The sequence below is a fragment of the Natator depressus genome, chromosome 3, assembly GCF_965152275.1.
Source record: "Natator depressus isolate rNatDep1 chromosome 3, rNatDep2.hap1, whole genome shotgun sequence".
Lineage (NCBI taxonomy): Eukaryota > Metazoa > Chordata > Testudines > Cheloniidae > Natator > Natator depressus.
Window position 1 is genome coordinate 190,156,434 of NC_134236.1, and position 24,895 is coordinate 190,181,328.

Sequence of the window (24,895 nt, forward strand, 5' to 3'; positions counted from 1 at the left end):
AGCTTTCATTTGAAAATTAATGGGTTAATTCTCCACTGTGTCCAAGCAGAGGACTTCCTGATGTTGAGCTGCAGAGGATCAGCTCTAACGTATGCCTGTGGAGAATCAAGAAAAGCAAAGCTCATGTTGCCATGCCTCCTTCTCGCCCCCTCTGTCGGGACCCTGAGAAGGGCATTCTGAGTCAAGGGTCAGGGCAGGGCCAGACCTGAGGCTGGGAGTAGCGGAGGAGTTCGCATAGTCAAGTTCCAGACCAGGGTCAATACCAAGGGTCAGAGTCCGAGTTAGGATTCAGGTTCCAGGTCAGGAGGCAAAGTCCAGATCAAGCCATGGTCAAAACCAGGAATTCAAGAACCAGAATGGTTGTAGCAGCTACATGAGATCCACACTATTGCCTGGACTTCCCTTTGGGTTTTATGTATTGTGAGGAGCCAATTAGAAGCCATGAGGTTGCTTGCTCAGACCCCTTGAGGTGGGACTTTCCATGGTCTGTGTCCACAGAGGGTCATGGGTAATGAAGCAACAACTGGTTACAGCTTCTACTGGATGGTACCATGGAGCTGTCTACTACCTGGCAACTCTTCAGGTCTGGATTCTAGACTTGCTGCATCTTAAACTCTCATACCAGGAGTTGGGGGACAGAAGGTAGAAGAACTGCCTCTGCCAGTAGTAATTCCCTCATACACAGGGGAAACGCTCCACTGAGTATCTCCAGCTGCTTTAAGTGCACATTATACTGTTTATTCAGCATACAGTGGCCTTAGCAGACCAGAAAATCTAGCCTCGTGGTTTCAGAGAACCTGTTGACACAGAGCCTCCAGGCAGCCTGATACAATAGTTCAGAGAAATATGAATAACTGCCGTTCATCTCTGTGAGGTGTTGACTCTGAAGCCTAATTATAAATATAAACATTAACTATTTCCAGTGCTTAATTTATAATGAAAGAGGTGCTGGGGCTCAAGCAATTTTTTTATATTCATAACTGATGCAGCAAGCTCAGAGATGCCAGGTGGCAAGCCCAGACACAACTTAAGCACTGATTATTTCACAGCTGATCAAGCTGATGGACAATCATAGTATGTAGATGTGAACAATCTATTGTGAATGGCATCTCATGGCTGTACCATGGGAGGATAGAGTTTAGTTTGTGGGTAGAGTTTGGAAGAGCACGTCTACTATTTTTGTCTTATTTGATTCCTACTCAAAACTGTACCTAACGAAAGAAAAGGATAAGGCATTTAAAATATTCAAGTAAACATTCAGGAACAATCCCACACCCCCAGGCAATACAAACAATGCATGTTACTGAGTGTTTTAAACCTCAGATAGGATTTCCATTTTTCCTCACCATTTTAGGAGAACCTCTTACTCTGTAAATAGCTTTTTCCAATGGTAAATAGGCATCCAGGGCATTAATCCGTTTGCCTACTGACTGAATTGAGGCTTTCCTCCAGAAATGAAAAATACAACTCCTGGTTCCTGAAAAGGTGGCTTTATATGACCAGTTTTCAGAGTAACAGCCGTGTTAGTCTGTATTCGTAAAAAGAAAAGAAGTACTTGTGGCACCTTAGAGACTAACCAGTTTATTTGAGCATGAGCTTTCGTGAGCTACAGCTCACTTCATCGGATGCATAGCATATCGTGGAAACTGCAGAAGACATTATATACACACAGAGACCATGAAACAAAACTTCCTCCCACCCCACTCTCCTGCTGGTAACAGCTTATCTAAAGTGATCATCAAGGAGGGCCATTTCCAGCACAACTCTAAGGTGCCACAAGGACTTCTTTTCTTTTCTTTTTTCTTTTATATGACCAGTACATCTGATGATTTTATATATGATTAAGCCAAGTCCCGAGACATCATTAAATATGTAAACCCGAGGATGAAGAAAACCCTGCCCATCCACAGTGCCATCAGTGTACAGCCATTGCAATCGAGAGCTCTGGAACAGCAGAGACGAAATGGCTAAATGCTTACAATAGAAAGAAAGAATTAAAGTGCAGCTGCACTCGAGTTTTTACTGACCCTCACATCTCATGAAAAGGATGGTCTGGGTGAGTGTGTGGCTAGTCTTGGTCTTTTGGAACATACATTCATTTTTATGTTTACAAAGAAAAGGAGGTGGAAGATGGAAGCAGATTTGCAGGTGGAAGCCCCACCGCCTGCTCAGGTAACCTCTTACCTCATTGCAGGGCATGAAGCTGCAGTGGCTGCCCATAGAGCAGTGGCCCACAGGCCACACGCAGCCCATCAGGGTATGAATGTTCCAAAAGACCAAGACCCTGTCATGAGATAATTGTCTTAAGACCCTGTCTTAAATTCAGGACTGGGAAAGATCACATTTCACATTTTTCATTCTCCAAGGAGACAGCTAGCAAAAACAAGGAACTTGAAACTTTATATTCCTGATTTTTCCAAGAAGAAAAAAAAAATGTACTCATTTTTCAGGCTGTTGGTGGTACACCATAATAAACAAAAAATAAATCAATAAAAATAAGAGTGTAAAACACCGTTCCCCCCCCCCCGCATTAGAAGACATTTTTAAGAGCATTATTGTGTGTTGTTTGATTTTGAAACAATTATCTCATGACACTGGTCATCCCTCAAGAAATCTTTGTACCCTCACAAGATTAATGGTATATAAAGGCATTTCTCATAGCAACACATCAGCAATCACTGCTAGCACTAGAAACAGACTACCTATTGCACTTTAAAACGGGACAGTATCTTGTAGACCAGTGGTTTTCAAATTGCAGGTCGCAACCCAGTAGTTGGTTGCGGAATGTAAGGCACTGGGTCACGGCGGCTCTGGTCAGCACTGCCAACTGGGCCGTTAAAAGTCCCATCGGCAGTGCTGCCCGGCTAAGGCAGGCTAGTCGCTACCTGTTCTGACACTGCACTGCGCCCCAGAAGCGGCCAGCAGCAGGTCTGGCTCCTAGGAGGGCAGGCCGTGGGGCTCCGCACGCTGCCCCCACCCCGAGCACCAGCTCCTGGGGTCAGTGACTAGGACTGTGGGATGGAGGGCACGGATGGGGGTCAGTGCCTGGGGCCAGCAGCTGCTGGTGGGATTGGGGGTTGGGGCCACGCAGCGAGAGCCAGGGATCGGAGCCCACCACCTCATGGCCAGGGGTTGGAGTCTGAAGCCCCATGATGGCTAGAGGCCTAGTCTGCTCTGTGCAGATGCAGGCAGGTAATACTGCATTCGTTATGCTGATGTCACATTTTCAAGGTTTCCAGGTTTACTCTGCAACCATAAGGATTAGAGACTTGAGGTGCAATCCCGGCCCCGTTGAAATCAGTGGCAAAACTCTCATTGGCTTCAATGAGACTAGGATTTCATCCTTACTTTTTAAAATAACTGCTCTGTTTCTGGAGAACAAGGTGGCAGCCTTTTAAAAAAAAAAAAAAAAAAAAGGCAAAGTCATCTAAAACAATGTGTCCCAGCCCAGTTTGACCCCTGAATCTACAGAACTGTTAATATCACCCCAAGCCTACTCCATGCACGGAACTCTTGAGTCTGCAACTAGAGCTGTGATACTCCTTTATGGTTGGGGCAGATCTAGAGGCATGATCTTGTCCCAGGATGTATAAATGCATATTTATTACACAGAATCAGGGTGTGTGAAACATTTATTTAGAATGGATACAGAATAATAGTCAGTGTGCTTTATGTTTTTTTTTTCTTTTTCCCCAGGATAGTTTGTTAGTTGAAATGGAGGAGTTAAAAGCCCAGCTGCAAAGAATTCAGAATAATGAGAAAACACAAGACCAGATGACCAAGATGAAGCAAAGCAAGTTGGTTCTTGAAATGGAAGAGTTAAAGTCCCAACTTGAAAAAACAAAGGAGCGGGAAAGGCAAAAAGTATCAGTTTTAGAAAATGAGAAGGTGCTTATGAAAGGATGTGTGTTTGCACTGAATTTGTAAAGGCCGCACTGCATGTTAACACATGAGTTTACTTAGTGTCTTTGACAATAGTCAGAGAGTGGCAATATTGGATCTGTTGCTTCTTTTTTAGTGGAATACATAAGCAAGGGGTAGGGTTGCCAGGCTTCCGGTTTTCAACTGGAACACTGGGTCGAAAAAGGACCCTGGTGGCTCCGTCCGCACCGCCGACCGGGCCGTTAAAAGTCCGGTCAGTGGTGCTGCAGGTCTAAGGCAGACTAGTCCCTACCTGTCCTGGCACCACGCTACGCTACAGAAGCGGCCAGCAGGTCTGGCTCCTAGGCAGGGCGGCCACAGGGCTCTGTGTGCTGCCCCTGCCCTGAGCACTGGCTCCGCACTCCCACTGGCCAGGAATCACAGCCAATGGGAGCAGGGTGGGCGGCTCCTGTGGGCGAGAGCAGCACTCGGAGCCTCCTGGCCACCCCTCCGCCTAGGATCCGGACCTGCTGCTGGCCACTTCCAGAGCACAGCGCGGTGCCAGAACAGGCAGGGACTCTGCCTTAGCCCTGCTGCGCCGCTGACTGGGAGCCGCCCGAGGTAAGCCTGTGCCCCAACCCAGAGCCCCCCCCCAAACCTGGAGCCGCCTCCTGCACCCCAAACCCCCTCATCCCTGGCCCCAACCCACAGCCTGCACCCCCAGCCCAGGGCCCATACCCCCTCCCCCACTTCAATCCCCTGCCTCAACCCACAGCCCCCTCCCATCTTCTGAATCCCTCGGACCCATCCCAGAGCCCGCACCACCAGCTGGAACCCTCACCCCCTTCCACAGCCCAACTCCCTGCCCCAGCCCGGAGCCCCCTCCCACACCCTGAACCCCTCATTTCTGGCCCCACCCCAGAGCCCACACTCCCTTCCACATCCCAACCCCTGCCTGAGCCCAGTAAAAGTGAGTGAGGGTGGGGGAGAGCGAGCCACTGAGGGAGGGGGAATGTAGTGTGCAGTGGGCGGGGCTTCGGGGAAGGGGCGGGACCAGGGTGTTCAGTTTTGTGCAATTAGAAAGTTGGCAACCCTAGCAAGGGGCCAATCTTGTATCACTGAAATCTGTTAGTTCTGCCACTGACTTCTGTGATTCAGGATAAGGCCCAGACAGGGAGCTAGCTTGCGATATTGCACAGTAGCTTTCAGGAAGATGGCTATTTACTATTTTTTCAGCTAAGACCAGCTTTGATGGTTCCTGTTATGGTGGAAATACATAGTCCGGGTACAGTCTTTTGTATTCACTACATAGTTAACATGATCATTGGGTTGTTTTCAGTAACTGAGGTTGCATTTGCTCTAAAACTCTGACATGATATACACAAATTAGTGCCTTGCTACTGTGCACCATCCAAAATACTTACAGATTGTACCCAAAGTGAAGTATAAACTCCCAGTATAAACATTTGAAGAGGCAGTTAAGTTATTGATACATCTTAACACCTTTATTAATTATTATTAGCAGCAGCACAGTGCCTAGGAGTCCTCGTCATGGACCAGGACCCCAAAGTGCTAGGAGCTGTACAAACACAGAATAAAAAGATGGTCTCTGCCCCCAAAAGCTTGTAATCTAAATATAAGACAAGATACAACAGATGGATACAGACAGCTGTTGGAGGGCAAGTAAACAATGAGACAGTACTGGTCGGCAATAGTCTTAGCACATCAGCAGCCTAACCCCTGTAAAGTTTTTTGTTGGTACCATGGCAAAGAGAGTTTTTAGGAGGATTTTGAAAGAGTATAATGTATTAGTTCTGTGGATGTTTATGGGGAGCCTCCTCCCAACCGTGAGGAGTAGCATGGGAGAAAGCACAAAGGAGTCTGAAAATTTTACAAGGGAGTGATGGAGGGTCAATCATGGGCCAATTGGAGGCAGGAGTCAACATTTCAGTACTGAATGGGAGTTGACAGGGTAAGGTAGGGATTGGCTCTGAAGGGCCTTGAAAGTGAAGACAGCTAGTTTGTTTGATTCTATACAGAAGAGGGAGCCAATGAAGGCATGCAAAGGGATGACATGGTAAAGCAATGCACTAGGAAAGTGATCTTTGCAGCAGCATTCTGAATGTACATGAGTGGGGCAAGACTATCAGAGAAAAGGATGTTGCAGTAATTAAGATGCAATGTGATGAGAGGCTGGATGAGAGTTTCAGCTGTGTGGATGGACAGGAAAAGTCATATTTTAGAGATGTTATTCAGAAAGAATCTACAAGACTAAGACAGTCTGAATGTGAGGAGCTAGAGAGAAGTCTGAGACAAAGATGACACCCAGGTTACAGGCTGGAGTGACAGACAGGATGATGGTATTGTCCACTGTAATCAAGAAAGGTGGTAACAGGGAGAGCTTTGGAAGGGGCGATTAGGAGCTCTGTTTTAGCCATGTTGAGCTTGAGCTGATATTTAGACATCCACAAGGAGATGTCAGACGGATAGGCAGAGATTTTAGTTCGGACACAAGGAGATGGGTCTGGAGTAGAGAGGTAGATCTGGGAGTAGTCGTGGTAGTTGAACTTGTGTTTACAGATGAGATTACCCAGAGATAAGGTGTAGTGCAGTGATACTCAGGCCTCAGTGGTTCAGGAGCCAAATTAGCGATCAACATTACCCAAAAGAGCCACAGTTGTGTGAATTCATTGTTTTATTTACTATAGTACTATATATTCAATAGCTCACGCAAGGAAATATGTGATCATAGTAAAAGCATCCTGACTGGTTAATACTTTAATTGGTTAATAACATAGTAAAAGCATCCTGCTTGGTTAACAACTTAGATTGGTTAATAGTTAAATCACACCGTGTTTTAATATCATGTGCTGCAGAGAGCTGCAGGACACACATTAAAAAGCCGTTTGCAGCTCGCAATCCTCAGTCTGAGGGCCATTGATGTTGACAGGGAAGAGAACGCAGCAAAGAACAGAGCCCTATGGAACCACCACTGCAGGACGGATGAGGATACTCAGAAGGACTAGTTGAAGGAGCAGTTAGAGAGGTAAGGGGAGGCCCAGGAGAGGACAAAGTCATTAAAGCCAAGGGAGGACAAGATTTCAAGAGCATCTGAGGTCAAAGGCAGCTGACAGGTCAAGGCAGATGAGCATGGCGTTCTGGTTCTGAGATATAACTAAGAGGAGGTCATTAGAGACTTTGGCAAGAGCGGTTTCAGTGGAACACAGGGGTGGAAGCCAGATAGGGGAGTGTCCAGGGCAGAACTGGAAGAGAGGAACTTCAGACAGTTCTTGTAAATAGCGTGTTCAGGGAGCTTAGAGGTGTAAGGGAGATGGGGCAGTAGTTGGAGAGGCAAGTGGGGTATATTGGGGGTTTTTTTTAGCATGGGAGAGACTAAAGTATGTTTGTTTTTTTGAGGGGAAGGAGCCAGAGAAGAGCGAGAGTTTAAGGAGAAAAGCAAGGGAAGGGAGTGGGCACAAGGGAGATCAGGAGATGGGATGGGGTCACTGGGGCAGGAGAGAAATTTCTGTGTATCTGACCTGACTCTCCCTGACTATTCCCCCTGACTCTGAGATCCCAGATCACAACACCACTCCCTGTGATTAAGGTGAGTTGACGCTTAATCCCACTGATCCTATCAAAACCATTTGTTATATTAGGCTCACATCCTGAGAATTGCTGAGCACTTGCAACTTCCCTGGAAGTCAACAGTAAGGCTTTAATTGAGCTCAGTGGGAATATGCTCAAGGAGTACAATCAAGCTCTCAATGAGTTGCTGCACTCAAGGAGCTGACCATCCATCTGCAGCACACCCTGCTTTTGTCAACCTGGGAACGAAGAAAGACATATAGTAGGCCTGAACTATGTTGGGCCCATACATTTGTTAAGCATTTTAATATTTTTTCTACATTTAATTTGTAACATGAGAAACATTATAAAATGTTGTTTGAAGATTGAATGAAGTGACCTTCAATTGTGAGGACTCCATTTATTTGTACTAAATGTATTTAAATGCTAAGGATCTCAGAGAATTCTTCTGTAGTTAGGTGGCTCAGAATCTATATTTCGTGACCCAAACTGCAGTTATTCTTGTGAAATCAGTGGAGTTACGCCAGACTTACAAGGGAAAAAAAGCACAATTGGCCCTGGTATGTTTACATGAGATTTTCCTGACCTCTAATGCACATTGAGGTGTGGCCAAAGTGAACCATTGTTGCAGTAATGAAAAAATGTCTGGATAGAAATCACTTATTTCCTTTGGGAAGAAAAAAAGGAAGAGCTATTCTTAATTCTTACTGTATTTTCCTTATTTTACTCTTTCTATTCCATTCTGCTGGAGTTTAGCGTTTTCTGTATATTGCCAGTTTCATTTAGAATGTTCTCTGTGAGATCACAAAATAATGGGGACTTTCTGCAACACAATACAAAGGATAAAATCCACATGAGTAATCTGAAAGGAAGTTCTAAAGAAAATGACTATGCCATTGTTCCAATCATGCAGAGTGATTGTTTCCTTGCATACAAATTCTGACTTGTAGACTATACTGTTGAAAGGAATAAATGTAGACAATCACCTCTCTCGCTGAAAATTTTGTACCTGTTATAGTTACCAGAAACCCCTCTGATTATTATAGTTAAAAGAAGTCAGTGAAAGTATATTTTTCTCTGTTTTGTCTTTTTATTACCTGTACCTGACACCACTTTGTGTATAGTCTGGTACCATGTATAGTCAGGTAGCCCCCTGTCAGACTCACATGGACAGACCCTTGCAGCTGCAGAAAACCCTGTTGACGTCAACCTGCATGGATCTCATTGCAGGATCAGGTCCTTAGTCAATATTTTTTCCTTGCTAAAAAGATCTTTATAAAGATAACAGTGGAGCAGAACCACCCTCCTCTTCCTCTTTTTTAGAAGGTTTTTCTTTTAAAAATGTTGCCTTAAGACACTGCGGAAACTGGATATTTCCAATTTAAAAAAAAATCCCAGGGGACAGTGTTTCTTTAAATGTAGTATTCAAAGACAAAAACAAACAAATCCACTTTAGAGTGAATGATCCTGTAAAGGCCTACAGTTTCTTTCTTAGGTATTTCACAAGAACCTATGGCCAGGTCTATGCTAAAAAGTTAGGTCAACCTAGCTACATTGCTCAGGGGTCTGAGAAATACACACTTCTGAGTGATGCAGTTAAGCCAGCCTAATCCCCGCTGTAGACAGCACTAGGCTTACAGAAGAGTTCTTCTGTCCGCCTAGCTACCGCTGCTTGGGGAGGTGGATTAACTCCCGCGATGGGAGAACCCCTCCCATTGTTGCAGTGAGTGTCTACACTGAAGCGCTGCAGCAGCATTGCTCTGGCTGTGCCTCTGTAGTGGTTTAAGTGTAGGCATCGCCTATTGCAGTATGTGCGTTCCCTGTCCTGCACAACGTAGACCTTCTGCCATGAGGTGCTAAGGACCCTCCATTCCCTTTGACGTCCATGTGACTTAAGGTTGGTCAGCTCCTTGCAGAGACCTCCCAGGCTAAGGCCTTAGGTCCCCTCTTCAAATCTAACCTACACAGGTGGTGACCAAGGGCGGTTAGTATCTGACGGCTGTTCATTGGCTCATGTGAAATGAGTTTGGTGATCTCAGTCTAGTTCCCAGTGGACAAATGGCCCCTAAATGGCCCCCTCCTTGGCTGTCTATGAGAAGTAGAGGATTGGTGGGCAGGCAGGGAGTAGACTTGCTGAAAAATGGAAAATAAAATTTTGTGGAATTTTTTGTTGTTGAAATTTCAAAATGTTCTAGCAGGGAGGCTGAACTACTTTCTCACTCCTGGAGTTGGTCCCTCCTCATCAAGGTTGAGGTGTCTTGGCAGGCCAGTGTGGGGAAGCTTATTCTCCTGTTGTCTGTGCTGTACCTGTTCTGGGAATGGAGATTTCAGGGCTCCCAGGGATGTCAATACAACCTCTTTCATGGACTCTAAGGGCGGGATTTTCAAACTCACCTAAGAGAGTTAGGCACCAAACTTCCAATGAGAGACCATGGGAACTGGGTACACAACTTCCTTAGGTGTGTTTGAAAAATCCCTCCCTAAATTTAATAAGAAAACAATGTATTATTGATAGCAGACAGCTTTGTTTGTTTCATATAAACTATATCCCCCAAACATATAAGTATATATGAACAACAAACTCTTTACCACAAAGTTGTGATTATACTTTGAATTATTTTACAGGATGCCTGTCTGAGAGAAATAGCAGAAATGAAAACTTGCATTGAGAAGGTAAAGTATGAAAATGAATCTCTTCTAAATGAGAAGATTAGAAATATAACATTACTAGTGAAAGTGTAAAGGAAATTCATTATTTTTCTGTGCAACCCATGTATGCCTCTTAACATGTAAATATTCCTTTGATTATATATTAGGGTTTTTTAGAAATTTGGTGTAAAAAGAAAAATAATAAATCAGGAGAATTGAAAAATACTTGCTTCTTCCAAGGGAAGTTAAGAATTCAGGCTAGAACACTTACAAAATGAAGTCTACTTTTGGACCCAGTGCAGCACCTTTCAAAAGCCACTGGAAATCTTTCCATTGACTTCAAGAGGAGTTAGATTGGGCCCGTAGTGTGTTTTGGAAAACTGAGTCCTGTATCTTCATTGAATGATATGGAAGGATTCTCCATTTGAGATTAATTACTGTGTAGTGTCACTTTGTTTATTTATGGTGATGCTCTTCATTTCTATAGCTCCTTTCATCTGAATTTCTGGAAGCACTTTGCAAACAGCTGAAACTTTTATCGTGCTTGTGGCCTGGCCCTGAGTTAGGCCCTGGTGTGGAGAGGCTGTGCCACAGCAGGAGCCCTGGGTGGGATTATGCCTGCCGCTGCTCCACTATCTTGAAGTGGGTACAGCATCCACCCAGCTTTGCTGAGTGCTGTCGTGTGGGAGGGATGAGGCCAAGGTCCACCCCCTCAATCCTGTTTGTTGAGGCTAATCCAAGCCATAGCACTAGCATCTCACAGTCCTTGTGTTCTCTGAAAGCAAGAATGCCATAGTGCCCAGCCTATGGACTGGGGCAGCAAGTGGGAGGCCCCTTTCACTCTCTCCCCTTTGTTCTCCCTTTGTTCACTTTGTTCTCCCTTGCAGGGGCTGGCCACAATCTTTCTCTAATTAATCTAGTGTGACAACAGAGGTGTAAAGTATCACTTCATCCATCAGTGAAATGCAGCCACCTCTGAGGTGGAACATAGTAGCTGTCTAATAGGTCACAGCAACACTGCACGGCAGCTTGGAAGAGAACATGAATTCTTCTGTCCTGAGTTGAAACCGCAAGGGGGAGTTTGGGCAGGACACTGGCCTTTAACACTCCTATTCTTAGAAAAAATGTTGTGGGATCTTGTATGACCACAATGATTTAGTATCTCCAGCTGCAGAATAGACCCCTAAACCGTCTTTGGGCATTGATTCAGAGGAAACAGTAGCACCTACTGACTCACCAGCATCAGGGTTTTCTTTAGTATTGTCCCATCCAAGTATTGAATGGCTAGAGGGAAAGTATTGGAGGGTAGTTATATTTAGCATTGATTTAGTGCTTTACACTCTTTTTCAAGTACAAACGTTAACCTACCTCTCAGCCGTGTTGTGAGAATAAGTATTAACCTCCCTGCCTCCGTTTTGTCATCTGTATAGTGGCACTAAGTGACTTTCTAAGGATACACAACGGGTCAGAGCTGAGATTAGAACTTTGGAGTTCGTGGCTTTCAGCTCAGAGTCTAAATGGGCCCACTCTGTCTTGCTATAAAGTGGAAGTGTTGGCTAAAACTCAGCTGTCTTTTGGGGGAAGGGATTTTTGTGGTGTCCTTATCAGGTCCTGAAAGGTACCCCTGCTTTTCCTTTTATGGGGCAGTCCTGAGTGGGACAGAGCACCTTTTGTCTTGAGAAGGGCTGCACTTCTACTGACATGAATGGGAATTGAGGGCTCTCAGCACCTTGCTGCGTTGGGCATTATACACATGCACATTAGCTCAAGCTTACTGCACCATCTTAACCTCTCTAGGTGAGAAGGATTGGATGAGAATCCCTTTAAAGCTTATCACTTCTGTTCCTTAATTGGGCCGAGGAGTCACTGAATGATCCAAGACACACCAGTCACTTTCTCAGCCATAGGGGCCTGAGCGCAAAGCCTTTATAAGCACCCAGGCTCAGAGGTGATTGGCTCAAACCAGCAATCAACCCCTACTCTTATAAATAGCAATGAAGAGTCCCGCACACAGATACCACACTGATGCATGCAGTATAAATACCTAGACAGAATGGACAGAACCGACCCAGGCTCATGGTCCTTCTCTCATTCTTTTTCAATTAGAAAGGTTGGTGAAATCATTGTTGGTTTCCACAGTAACCCAGCCTGAGAGCTAGGTTTAGAGTGGCCACAGCATTATCTTCTTCAGACATCTAGTTCCAGCTTCCAAAAAAGTTTAGTGCATCTTTTGTTCTAGTAGACAAAGAGGAAAGGTCTTTGTATTTTATGCATATCTATGCTGAGAATGAGCTGGTATAACTTCATCATCAGTGCACAAAACCCTTGTTTGATATAAACAACTCTTTTCAAAAATCCTCCGCTGAAATGTGTGAATAAAGTAATTTTGCAGGATTATAATACAGTTCTCATTTCTCTCTGGGCAAGTAAGAACTAGATGACAATCTTGTATAGTGAAATGACTCTGTGTGATACACATAGTCTTATCAGGTCCCCTGACGATGCTTTAATCTTGGACGTTGGATCTTCTCATGATTAACCTTAACAGATGAGTTAATAGATTTTTCTAAAATGTTTCCATCCCTTTCCTTCTGGAAGTGCACTAGCTTTACCTTATTTCTCTGGGATTGGTGTGTTTTAAGAGCCAGCTATTGATTTATTGCAGTTTATATTAATCATCATATAAGTTTCCCCTCACATTTCTCAGCTTCTTTGACCCTTAAAATTTCCTTAGGGTTATTGTTTGTTCCACATAGGGCTGTTGTATGGTATTGTTCAGAATATTAAGATGCCTGGTATGAATAGATTGCACTGAAAACTCTGTGTAGTTCATTAGGTTCTTGCTTAGTGTAATTTGGCCTGTGCTCATGCCAGTGACACTTCTGCTAACTCATCCACATAGTGTAGCTTGACGGCCACGTCTTCTTTCTTGGGTATAACAGCAGAGGATCAACCACTAGCGCTCTCACCATTCAAGTCAGCATTGGAGAAGCATTGTAAGGACAACAGTGCTTCTAAAATTGTTTAAAACGGGTTACCCATCCTCTCGTTTTTGGAATGATGAGAGGGGGAAGTCTTTCTGGATTGGAACTGGCAGAAGAGTTCTATTTCGAGTGCTTGCTTATGTATGTTCCACGTTAGCCACGTGCACTGTTGCCAGAGATTTTCCCCTCAGTGGGATCAGTTGGGCCCGCTGTAGCTCCCTCTGGTGCTGTGCGCTTATGCACCAGTACAAGGGCACCACCAGCCCCACACCCTCTAGGTTCCTTCTTATCTGCTGTAACAGTTGCTGGAATGTCTCCTCTTGCTTTGGCAAGGCGATTATCAGTGGTTTCTGTTTCACAGTTTAGTCTATAGTTTAGTTTTAGTGTATATATTGTAAATACTTTTAGTGTAGATAGTTAGTACCCTCTCCCCTTATCGTCAAGGGGCTCCCTTCGCCCCTGGGCTCCAAGCCTTGTGCCTCCTGTGGCAAGCCTGTGCTCGTGAGTGACCCACACCCCAGTTGTCTGAAGTGTCAGGGAGAATCGCACGTGAAAGACTGCTGCCAAATTTGTTGGGACTTTAAACCTCGCACAAAGAAGGATAGAGAGATCAGACTTAAGGCTCTCCTAATGGAAGCTGCTCTTCGATACCAAGCCTCTCGGATTCAGCACTGAGCACTTTGGCCTCGGTGCAAAGCACTCCTCCAGCATTGCACGCATCCCAGCACCTCTCTCCGTCCCCAGTGCCAAGGAAGACGCACAAAAAGCAGCGCACTGACAGCACGCGCTCGCTAATGCCAAAGAAAGGCAAGCCAGGGGAAGACAGTGGAGTGTGACCCATATTGGGCCACTCCTCCACCCCCGGTCCCATGGTGGCACCATCGACTCAGCTGAGGTCATTGAGTCTGGTGTGGGACAATCCACCGATGCTGGGAAGTCATTGTGGTGCCAGCGGAATTGCAGTGCCTTCAACCCCAGAGGCCTTTGCAGCAGCCAGAGACTTCTTGTCGCTACTGGTCCTGCCAGCCCCATTAGGTCAGCCATCAGCTTTGTCATCCTGGAGCAGGAAAGAGACTGGTGCTCTGAGCTCCTTCCCAGCACAGGGCCCACCAGCTCCTTCTAGAGACAAGCTGATTCTTCTGTCCTCTGTGAAGTTGTCCCCAGCCCACCACCAATCACCGGGTGCTTGACACCGAACAAAGGTCGTGAGAGGTACCGCTTCCCCGTGGAAGCCTAGGGAGGATTCTTCATCTGAGTCCAACACGGAGCCCTGCATTCACCCTAAGGGCCACCGTTACTCGTCCTACATGGCGCCGGACCTTGGTGCGGGTCCCCCTGCGGGTACCTGGCCAGGAGAGTGGCCTATGCAGTGGCTATTCTGGAACCCTTGGAGTTTTCTCCCAATACCAGATCTACCCTCCCACCGTTCATACTTGGTTGCTTCTGAGAGGTGGGCTCCCGCACTGCGCCCTGACTCCAGTACTGACCCTGGTACTGATTTACAGGACATGGCCCCTGTGGAGATTATTGAGGCTGAAGAAGAGGAAGAAGCCCCTCCTCAAGTACAGGCCTCTTCCTCCTCCTCCCCTGACATGGCCATCTCAAGGCCAAGCATCTTGCTTCCCCAAGATGACTTTAGAGCTCATCAAGAGCTTCTAAAGCAGACAGGTGTTTTCAAACTGGGGGCTTGAGATTGAGGAGCTCAAGGAATCCTCTCACAGCCTCGTTGACATTCTGGCTGCAGCAGCTCCGTGTAAAGTGTCCTTACCCATTAATGAGGTGGTAATAGGTCCGGTCAGAGCCCTGTAGCAGACCCCATCTTCTCTACCTCCCACTTTGAAGAGGGCAGAGAAGAAATATTGTGTGCCAGCCAGTGGGTATGAGTATCTGTACTCTCACCCCTCTCCAGGGTCCCTCATTATATTGATGGCTAATGAAAGGGACAGACAGGGCCAGTCGAGTGCTACCCCCAAACAGAAGGACGCAAAGAAACTTGATTTGTTTGGAAAGAAAGTTTATTTGACAGGTGGTCTGCAACTATGTATCTCAAACCAGCAAGAATTACTGGGGAGATACAACTACAATTTGTGGGACTCCTTGTCTAAATTTAAGGACTCTGGGCCCCAAGACTTAAGGCAGGAATTCTCAGCCCTCTTAGAAGAGGGAAAGAATGTTGCCAGAGCCTCTCTTCAGGAGGCACTGGACGGAGCAGATGCAGCAGCCAGGACAATGGCCTCCGCTTCCACCATGAGATGATGCTCTTGGCTGCAGTCCTTGGGACTCCCTCAGGAGGTCCAACAGTCTATTCAGGACCTCCCTTTCACAGACTGTTCTTTTTTTTTCCAAGCAGATGATATGAGACTACGTGGCCTGAAGGACTCAAGGGCTACCCTCTGGTCCCTGGGCTTCTATGCTTCCATCTGCTTCTAGGAAGCATGTCAGGCCCCAACAGCTGCCATGCTTCTCGGCTCTGCCTCCGAGACAGGACCCCTCCTAGCCGGGGTCACATAGGTACTCTGGTGGGCTAAAGCAGGTCTTTTGAAGGTGAGCCTGAGAGCACTATACTAGTTCCCACTTCAGATCCTGCCTCCCTTTTATTTTTGGACTGACTGTCCCACTTCAGCCCGACATGGTCCTGCATAACATTGAACTGCTAGGTGCTAACTACTGTGGCAGTCAGTTATACCTTGAAGTTTTCATCCACTCCTCCCTCCCACCCCATCCCCATTCCTCTTCAGGGACCTTCTCATGAGCAACTCCTTGCCCAGGAGGTGCAGACCCTCCTACAGATGGGGGCCATGGAGGAGGTGTGACGGGTTTGGTCACAGAGACTCCCTTCGAGACTGTCACTCAATGAGCTGGGATGCCACTCAGAACAACCCTCCTGCCAGAACAGGTGCCCCTCCACTCCTGTCCTGCTGAGTTAGACACTCCAGTCAGCTCCAGCACGGACCCAGAGTTTGGGCCATGCCTCTCTGAAGTTCACTGAAACTGAGATTCACTCAGCCCAGGGGCTTCTCAGTTAACAGGGATTTCCCCAGCACCCAGTGTTCAGCCTTTCTGGGAACCTGAACCCCAAATAAATCTGTTTTACTCTGTGTAAAGCTTATACAGGGTAAATTCATGAATTGTTTGCCCTCTGTATCACTGATAGAGAGATATGCACAGCTGTTTGCTCCCCCAGGTACTAATCACTTACTCTGGGTTTATTAATAAACAAAAGTGATTTTATTAAGTATAAAAAGTAGCATTTAAGTCGTTTCAAGTATAACAGCCTGAACAAAGTAAGTCACCAAGCAAAATAAAGCAAAAACACGCAAGTCTAAGCCTAATACATTAAGAAACTGAATACAGGTAAATCTCAGCCTCAGAGATGTTCCAGTAAGCTTCTTTCACAGACTAGATGCCTTCCTAGTCTGGGCCCAATCCTTTCCCCTGGTACAGTTCTTGTTAGTTCCAGCAGACATCTCAGGTGGTAAGCAGGGGTTTTCTCATGACTGGCCGCCCCTTTTGTCGGGCTCCACCCCTTTTATAGCTTTGGCACAAGGCAGAAATCTTTTGTCTGTGCTTGTCCTGGCTCTGCCTCATCAATGGAAAAGTACAAGGATTAAGATGGATTCCAGCCTCATGTGACATGGTCACATGTCACTGTAACACCCCTAGTCTCCATTCTTCCTGGGTTGGCCCACAGGAAGGTTTGCAGGTAAATAAGCCATTTATAACCAATTGTCTGGGCCACACTTACATTTACAACCGTTAATGGACCACACTTGGCATAATTACAATAGGACTTCAGAGTTTTACTTTATGTTTCTAGCTTCAGATACAAGAATGATACGTGCATACAAATAGGAGGAATATATTCAGTAGGTTGTAACCTTTGTTATGATACCTTACAAGAGACCTTTTCCATAAAGCATATTCCAGTTACATCATATTCACACTCATACCATATTTCCATAAAACATATGGAGTGCAACGTCACAGGAGGTACCTTGAAACTTCAGAGAGAAGGGGTTTTACTCCCATTATTTCCTAATCCCAAAGGCCAAAGGGAGCGTTCGTCCCATCCTGGACCTGTGTCACTTCAACAGATATCTCAAGAAACCAAGGTTCCGCATGGTCTCCCTGGCCTTCATCATTCCCTCTCTGGATTCAAGGGACTGGTACGCCCCCCCTTGGCTTGAAAGACACTTACTTTCACATTTCTGTTTTTCATGGCCACAGAAGATTTCTTAGGTTTATTGTAAACCAGACTCATTACCAATTCACCGCTCTTCCCTTCTGCCTGTTAGCAGTTCCCTGGGTTTTCATGAAGTGCATGGCGGTGGTAGCTGCCTTCCTCAAACAGCTCTACTCATACCTCAAGGACTGGCTGATCATAGAATCATAGAATATTAGGGTTGGAAGAGTCCTCAGGAGGTCATCTAGTCCAATCCCCTACTCAAAGCAGGACCAACACCAACTAAATCATCCCAGCCAGGGCTTTGTCAAGCCAGGCCTAATAAAACCTCTAAGGATGGAGATTCCACCACCTCCCTAGGTAACCCATTCCAGTGCTTCACTACCCTCCTAGTGAGATAGTGTTTCTTAATATCCAAACTAGACCTGATGAAGTGTTGTTCAGAAGCTCAAGTAAAGAACAGCATCAGCTTGGTCCAACCCACCTTCCGAGCACTGGGCCTGTTGATAAATGAGCAAAAGTCAGCGCTTATTACAGTTCAGAGAATAGGTTTATCAGGGCTGTGCTCGACTCGACCCAAGCCAGAGCCTTCCTTCCAGAGGCCCGATTACAGACCATTGTTGGACCTGATATCCAAGGTCATGGTTCACCCAACCATGACAGCCTGGGTTTGCTTCAAGCTACTGGGGCACATTGCCACATGCACATAAATGGTCCGGTACTCAGGGCTGTGCCTTAGGCCCCTGCAGATATGGCTAGCATCTGTTTACACCCTGAACAGACACCACTTGGACTCGGTGCTTATTGTTTCAACCCCAGTCCTCACCTCCCTAGACTGGTGGAAGGACCCATGGTCGGTGATGATGGAGGTCCCCTTTGTTGCGCCCCAGCCATTAGTGTCCCTAGTCTCGGACATGTCAGACCAAGGTTGGGGAGCCCACCTTGACAGCCTCAGGACTCAAGGCCTGTGGTCCCAGAGAGAACTCTGCCTGCACATAAACATCAGAGAGCTCAGAGCAGTCCGCTTAGCTTGCCAAGTGTTCCTTCCCCGGATCACAGGCAAGGTCTTGCAAGTTCTAACGGACAACACTGTGGCCATGTTCTGCATCAACAAGCAGGGAGGAGCTCGTTCCTCCGCCCTGTGTCAGGAGGCCATCCATGTATGGGACTTCTGCGTGAAGCACTCCATCCACCTGATTCACACCTTCTGGGAGCCCAGAATGCACTGGCAGATCACCTCAGCAGATCCTTCTCCTCTCACCACGAGCGGTCCCTTCACCCAGATGTCACCAGGTTTATCTTCCAAAGGTGAGTGTCTCCCAGTGGACCTGTTCACAACTAAGCAGAACAGGAAATGCCAGCAGTTTTGCTTACTGAGCGGGCATAGCCCAGGCTCCCTCTCCAATGGCTTCCTGCTTTTTGGACAGAACTCCTATTCTATGCATTTCCCCCAGACCGATCTGTCTGGTTCACAGGTCCTCCTGAATATCAAACGGGACAAGGCAAGAGTCATTCTTAGAGGCTCGGTGTCGCTATGCCAACACTGATTCGTCATGCTGCTAGATCTGTCAGTAGCAACCTCACTTCTGCTTCTGCTCCACCTGAGTCTGATCTCTCAAGACCACTGTCGGTTACTCCAACCGAACCTCAGCTCCCTTCACCTAACTGCTGTTACATGGCTGAACCCGGAGGAGCAGGTCTGTTTGGAACAAGTTTGACAGGTCTTGGTGGGTAGTAGGAAGCTGTCCACTAGGGTTATCTACCTTGCCAAATGGAAGTGTTTTTCAATATGGGCATCCCAAAGAGACCTCTCTCCGACTCAGTCTTCCCTTCAGTCGATCCTGGACTACTTGCTCCATCTTAAGCAACAAGGTCAGCTCTCGCATCTATGAAGGTGCATTTTTGGCCTTCCACCCACAGGTGAACAGCAGGTCAGTGTTCTCTCACAAAATGACAGTCCGCTTTCTTAAAGGCCTTGAGAGACTTTATCCTCAGGCCTGCGAGCCAATCCCCACCTGTGGGACTTAAATCTGGTTCTGTTGAGGCTCACATGTCCTCCCTGTGAGCCCCTGGTGTTGTGCCCTCTACTGCTTCTCTCTGCGAAGGTTGCCTTCCTGGTAGTAATCACCTCAGCAAGAAGAGTCTCTGAAATCAAGGTCCTTACATCAAAACCACCATACATGATGTTCTTCAAGGACAGGGTCCAACTGTGCCCAACCTGGCCTTCATGCCAAAGGTAGTTTTGCTGTTCCATAGCAACCAGGCCATTTTCCTGCCAGTCTCCTTTCTAAAGTCTCACAAGAATTCAGACGAGCGGCAGCTTTGCTTATTGGATGTTAGGCATGCCCTCACCTTCTGCATCAAGAGGACTAAACCCTTTCACAGATCTATGCAACAATTTGTAGCAGTAGTAGAAAGGATGAAAGGGCTACCAGCATCGGCCTAGAGGCTCTCATGCTGAATAGCTTCCTGTATTCGGGTATGCTACAAGCAGGCAGATGTCCCACCTCCAGCCATAGTGACTGCTCACTCCACGAGAGCTCAGGCCTCTTCAGCAGCATTCCTCATGCAGGTTCCAATCCAAGACCTCTGCAGGCTCACAACCTGGTTGTCGGTGCATACCTTCTCATCCTACTACGTCATCACCCAACAGGCTCGAGACATGCCAGGTTTATGAGAGCTGTGTTGTAGTCTGCATGTCCATGAGCTCTGAGCCCACCTCCTTGGATACTGCTTGTGAGTCACCGAACATGGAATGGACATGAGCAAGCACTTGAAGAAGAAAAATCTGTTACTAACCTTTCTGTAACTGTTGTTCTTTGAGGTGTGTTGCTCATTGTCACGGAGTGTGGGGGAGTCCAGGCCCTGCACCCCTCTTCCTGGGATTCACTGAGACTCTCAGCCAGCCAGTAAAACAGAAGGTTTATTGGACAACAGGAACACAGTCCAAAACGGAGCTTGTGGGTACCCCCAGGACCCCTCAGTGAAGTCCTTCTGGGGGAGCAGGGAGCTTAGACCCCAGCCCTGGGGTTCCCTGTGTTCCTCCACCCAGCCCCAAACTGAAACTAAACCCACCCAGCAGGTTCCCTGCTGCAGCCTCCGTCCACATTCCTGGGCAGAGGTGTCACCTCCCCCTCCCCCTCCTGGCTCAGGTGACAGGCTCTCAGGTCTCCCGTCCCCAGGGCACATTCCCAGGTCAACACTCCCCCCTCCCTGCTGCGTCACATCGTCACATCTCTCCCCCCTTCGAGACTGAACTGAGCGGGGTCACTGTGACCAGTGACCTGGGGAAGTTCGGGGCCCCCTCTCCGGGACAGCGCATCCGCTATCAGGTTGGCACTTCCCTTCACATGGACCACGTCCATGTCGTAATCCTGCAGGAGCAGGCTCCACCTCAGGAGCTTGGCGTTGGCTCCTTTCATCTGGTGCAGCCAGGTCAGGGGAGAGTGGTCGGTGTACACGGTGAAGTGTCGCCCGAAGAGATAGGGCTCTAGTTTCTTGAGGGCCCACACCATGGCCAGGCACTCCTTCTCGATGGCCGCGTAGTGTTGCTCCCGGGGTAGCAACTTCTTGCTCAGGTACACGATGGGGTGTCTCTCCCCCTTTTCATCCTCCTGCATTAACACCGCCCCCAGTCCCGTGTCGGAGGCGTCGGTGAACACCACAAAGGGCTTGTCAAAGTCTGGGTTTGCCAGAACTGGGCCACTGACCAGAGCCTCCTTCAGCGCCCGGAAAGCCTCCTGGCACTGCTCGGTCCAGACCACCTTGTCTGGCTTCCCCTTCTTGCATAGCTCAGTGATGGGGGTGGCTATGGCGCTAAAGTGAGGCACAAACCTTCGATAGTATCCTGCCATCCCAATAAAGGCTTGGACCTGCTTTTTGGTGTGGGGAGCGGGCCAGTCTCTGATCACCTCCACCTTGGCCGGTTCCGGCTTTAGGCGGCCGCTCCCCACCCGATGGCCCAGGTAAGATACTTCAGCCATCCCCACCTTGCACTTCTCCGCTTTGACAGTCAGCCCAGCCCCCTGGAGTCGGTCCAGCACTTGTCTAACCTGGGACACGTGGTCCTCCCAGGTCTGGCTAAAGACACAGATGTCGTCAATATACGCCACGGCAAAACTCTCCATCCCCCTCAGGAGCTGGTCCACCAGGCGCTGGAAGGTGGCCGGCGCTCCCTTGAGGCCGAAAGGCAGGGTCAGAAACTCATAGAGCCCCAGAGGGGTGATAAAGGCCGATTTCAGCCGGGCATCTGCATCCAGCGGCACTTGCCAGTAGCCCTTTGTAAGGTCCATGGTGGTAAGGTACCGAGCTCCTCCCAGCTTGTCTAGGAGCTCGTCCGGCCTGGGCATGGGGTAGGCATCCGATACAGTGATGCCATTGAGCTTCCGATAGTCCACACAGAACCGGACTGACCCATCCTTTTTGGGGACCAGCACCACCGGCGAGGCCCAAGGGCTGGCCGATGGCTGGATCACCCCCAAAGCCAGCATGTCCCGGACCTCTCTTTCCAGGTCCTGAGCAGTTTTCCCTGTGACTCGGAAGGGGGAGCATCTTATCGGCGGGTGCGACCCTGTCTGCACCCGGTGGACAGTCAGATTAGTGCGTCCAGGCTGGTTGGAAAACAGCTGTCGGTACGGATGCAGCACCGCCCTGACCTCAGCTTGCTGGGCAGGGGTGAGCTGATCCGAGAGGGGGATTGTTTCCAGGGGGGAACCAGCTCTGGTCCCAGGGAATAGATCTACTAAAGGGTCATCTCCCTGCTCCTCCCACTGACCACACACAGCTAACACCACATTCCCCCTGGCATAATATGGCTTCATCATATTCACATGGTACACCCGGCGGTGGTGGGCCCGGTTCGACAGCTCCACCACATAGTTTACCTCATTGAGCTGCTTGACGACCTTGAACGGGCCCTCCCAGGCGGCCTGTAGTTTGTTCTTTCTCACGGGGATGAGAACCATCACCTGATCCCCGGTGGCGTAGGCACGGGCCCGCGCCGTGCGGTCATACCAGACCTTCTGCTTCCTCTGGGCTCTGGCCAGATTCTCCCTGGCCAGGCCCATGAGTTCAGCCAGTCTCTCTCGGAAGGTCAGGACATACTCCACCACTGACTCTCCATCGGGAGTGGCCTTCCCCTCCCACTCGTCTCTCATCAGGTCCAGGGGGCCCCTCACCCTCCTTCCATATAACAGTTCGAAAGGCGAAAATCCGGTAGACTCCTGGGGCACCACCCTGTACGCGAACAGCAGGTGAGGTAAGTACTTGTCCCAATCCTGCGGGTGCTGGTTCATAAAGGTTTTCAGCATCATCTTTAGCGTCCCGTTAAACCTCTCCACCAGCCCATTGGACTGGGGGTGATACGCTGAGGCCCAGTCATGCCGGACCCCACATTTCTCCCACAAGCACCGGAGCAGGGCCGACATGAAGTTGGAGCCTTGGTCTGTCAAGACTTCCCTGGGGAACCCCACTCGGCTGAAAATGGTCAGGAGCGCATCTGCCACGGTGTCTGCTTCAATGGAAGCTAAGGGCACTGCCTCGGGGTAGCGGGTGGCGAAATCTACCACCACCAGAATGTATTTCTTCCCCGACCGGGTCGTCTTGCTGAGAGGCCCCACGATGTCCATGGCCACCTTCTGGAAAGGCTCCTCTATGATGGGCAAAGGTCTCAACGCCGCTTTCCCCTTGTCCCGGGCCTTCCCCACCCTCTGACAGGGGTCACAGGATCGGCAATACTGCCGGACGGTGGTAAAGACCCCGGGCCAGTAAAAGTTCTGTAGCAACCTCTGCCGGGTGCGCCGGATTCCCTGGTGCCCTGCGAGGGGGATGTCATGGGCCAGGGACAGGAGCTTGCGGCGGTACTTCTGGGGGACCACCAGCTGCCTCCTGATCCCACAGGACTCCCCTTCCCCTGGGGGAGCCCATTCTCGGTACAGGAACCCCTTCTCCCACAGGAACCTCTCCTGGCAGCCTCTCCTCATGGTCCGTCCCTCACTGAGGTCGGCCAGGTCCCTGAGCTTCTGCAAGGAGGGATCTTTCCTCAACTCGGCCTGGAACTCAGCGGCTGGGGAAGGGATGGGGCCCGGTTCCCCCTCCGTGGCCAGGTCTGAGGCCGCAGCCTCTCTGAGCCGTGCCCCTCGGCGCTCCCTCCCCACCCGAGTAGGGTCTCGCGCCTCCAGTGTGGTACCCTCCCCAGGGTCAGGTCGCAGTGCCCCTCGCCGGCTCTGGCTACGGGTCACAACCAGGGCGGTCTGGGGGTCGCTTGGCCAGTCCTCTAGGTCTCCCCCCATCAAAACTTCAGTGGGCAAATTGTGGTGTACCCCCACATCCTTGGGGCCCTCCTTGGTCCCCCATTTCAGGTGTACCCTTGCCACGGGCACCTTAAATGGGGTCCCGCCCACCCCCGTCAGGGTCAGGTAGGTGTTGGGCACCACCCGATCTGGGGCCACCACCTCGGGCCGGGCCAGCGTCACCTCCGCGCCCGTATCCCAGTATCCATTGACCTTCCTCCCATCCACCTCCAGGGGAACAAGGCACTCTCTCCGGAGGGACAGCCCCGCACCCACCCTGTAAACCGAGCACCCTGAGTCCAGAGCCTCCAGCCCTCTGGCGGGGCTGGCTGGGGGTACTCTTCCCTCCTGAGCAGGTGGCAAACTGGTAGCCCCCCTTTCCTGGGTCGCCTGCCCCTCGTCCAGCTGAGTCCCTACCCAGTTAACCCTGGGTAGGTTGGGTCTGCTCAGTTTGTCCCTGAGCCCGGGGCACTGGGCCCGTACGTGGCCTCTCTGGCCACAGTGATAGCAGCTCAGGTCACGTTGGTCCCCTCGAACGGGTCGGAGGGGCCCGACACCAGGCGTTCCCCTTTGGAGGGGGTTCTCCCTATTTCCCCGCTGGGAGGCCCCATGGTGACTCTCTCGCTGCATCGGGGGGGGCCTGTTCTTTTGGGACTCCTCCCGGCTACCCCCTGACCGACTGTTCACAAACTCGTCGGCCAGCTGCCCTGCATGCTGGGGGTTCGCGAGCTTTTTGTCCACCAGCCACAGCCTCAGGTCGGAAGGGCACTGTTCATACAGGTGCTCCAGTACAAACAGGTCAAGCAGGTCCTCTTTAGTTCGGGCCCCCGCTGTCCACTTGCGGGCATATCCCTGCATCCTGTTGACCAGTTGTAGGTAGGTGACCTCAGGCGTTTTACGCTGACTCCGGAACCTTCTCCGGTACATCTCGGGGGTCAGCCCAAACTCACGGAGCAGGGCCTGTTTGAACAGTTCATAGTCCCCAGCCTCTGGCCCTGTCATCCGGCTGTACACCTCCACGGCTTTGGGGTCCAGTAAGGGGGTGAGGAACTGGAGCCTGTCGGCAGGGTCAACCCTGTGCAGCTCGCAGGCATTCTCAAAGGCCGTCAGGAAGCTATCTATGTCCTCCCCCTCCTTCCGCTGGGCCAGGAAGCACTTATCAAAGCTCCTTGCAGTCTTGGGTCCCCCCGCACTCACCGCAGCCGGGGCCCCATTGCTCCTCAGCCTGGCCAGCTCCAGCTCATGCTGTCTTTGTTTCTCCTTCTCCTGCTGCTCATGTTGACGTTCCCTCTCCTTCTCCTGACGCTCCCTCTCCTTCTCCTGACGTTCCCTCTCCTTCT

The 24,895-nt window shown here is 49.3% G+C and overlaps 1 protein-coding gene across 1 annotated transcript in view; it reads left to right on the forward strand.

Moving 5' to 3' along the window:
• The window catches only part of LOC141985427 (uncharacterized), a 95,556-nt gene that overhangs the window by 55,698 nt on the left and 14,963 nt on the right, over positions 1 to 24,895 (forward strand). The window contains exons 8-10 of the mRNA XM_074949531.1: positions 3,697 to 3,864; positions 7,442 to 7,468; positions 10,075 to 10,122. Of these exons, the coding sequence (XP_074805632.1) occupies positions 3,697 to 3,864; positions 7,442 to 7,468; positions 10,075 to 10,122 (243 nt within the window). The remainder of the gene's footprint in view (positions 1 to 3,696; positions 3,865 to 7,441; positions 7,469 to 10,074; positions 10,123 to 24,895) is intronic.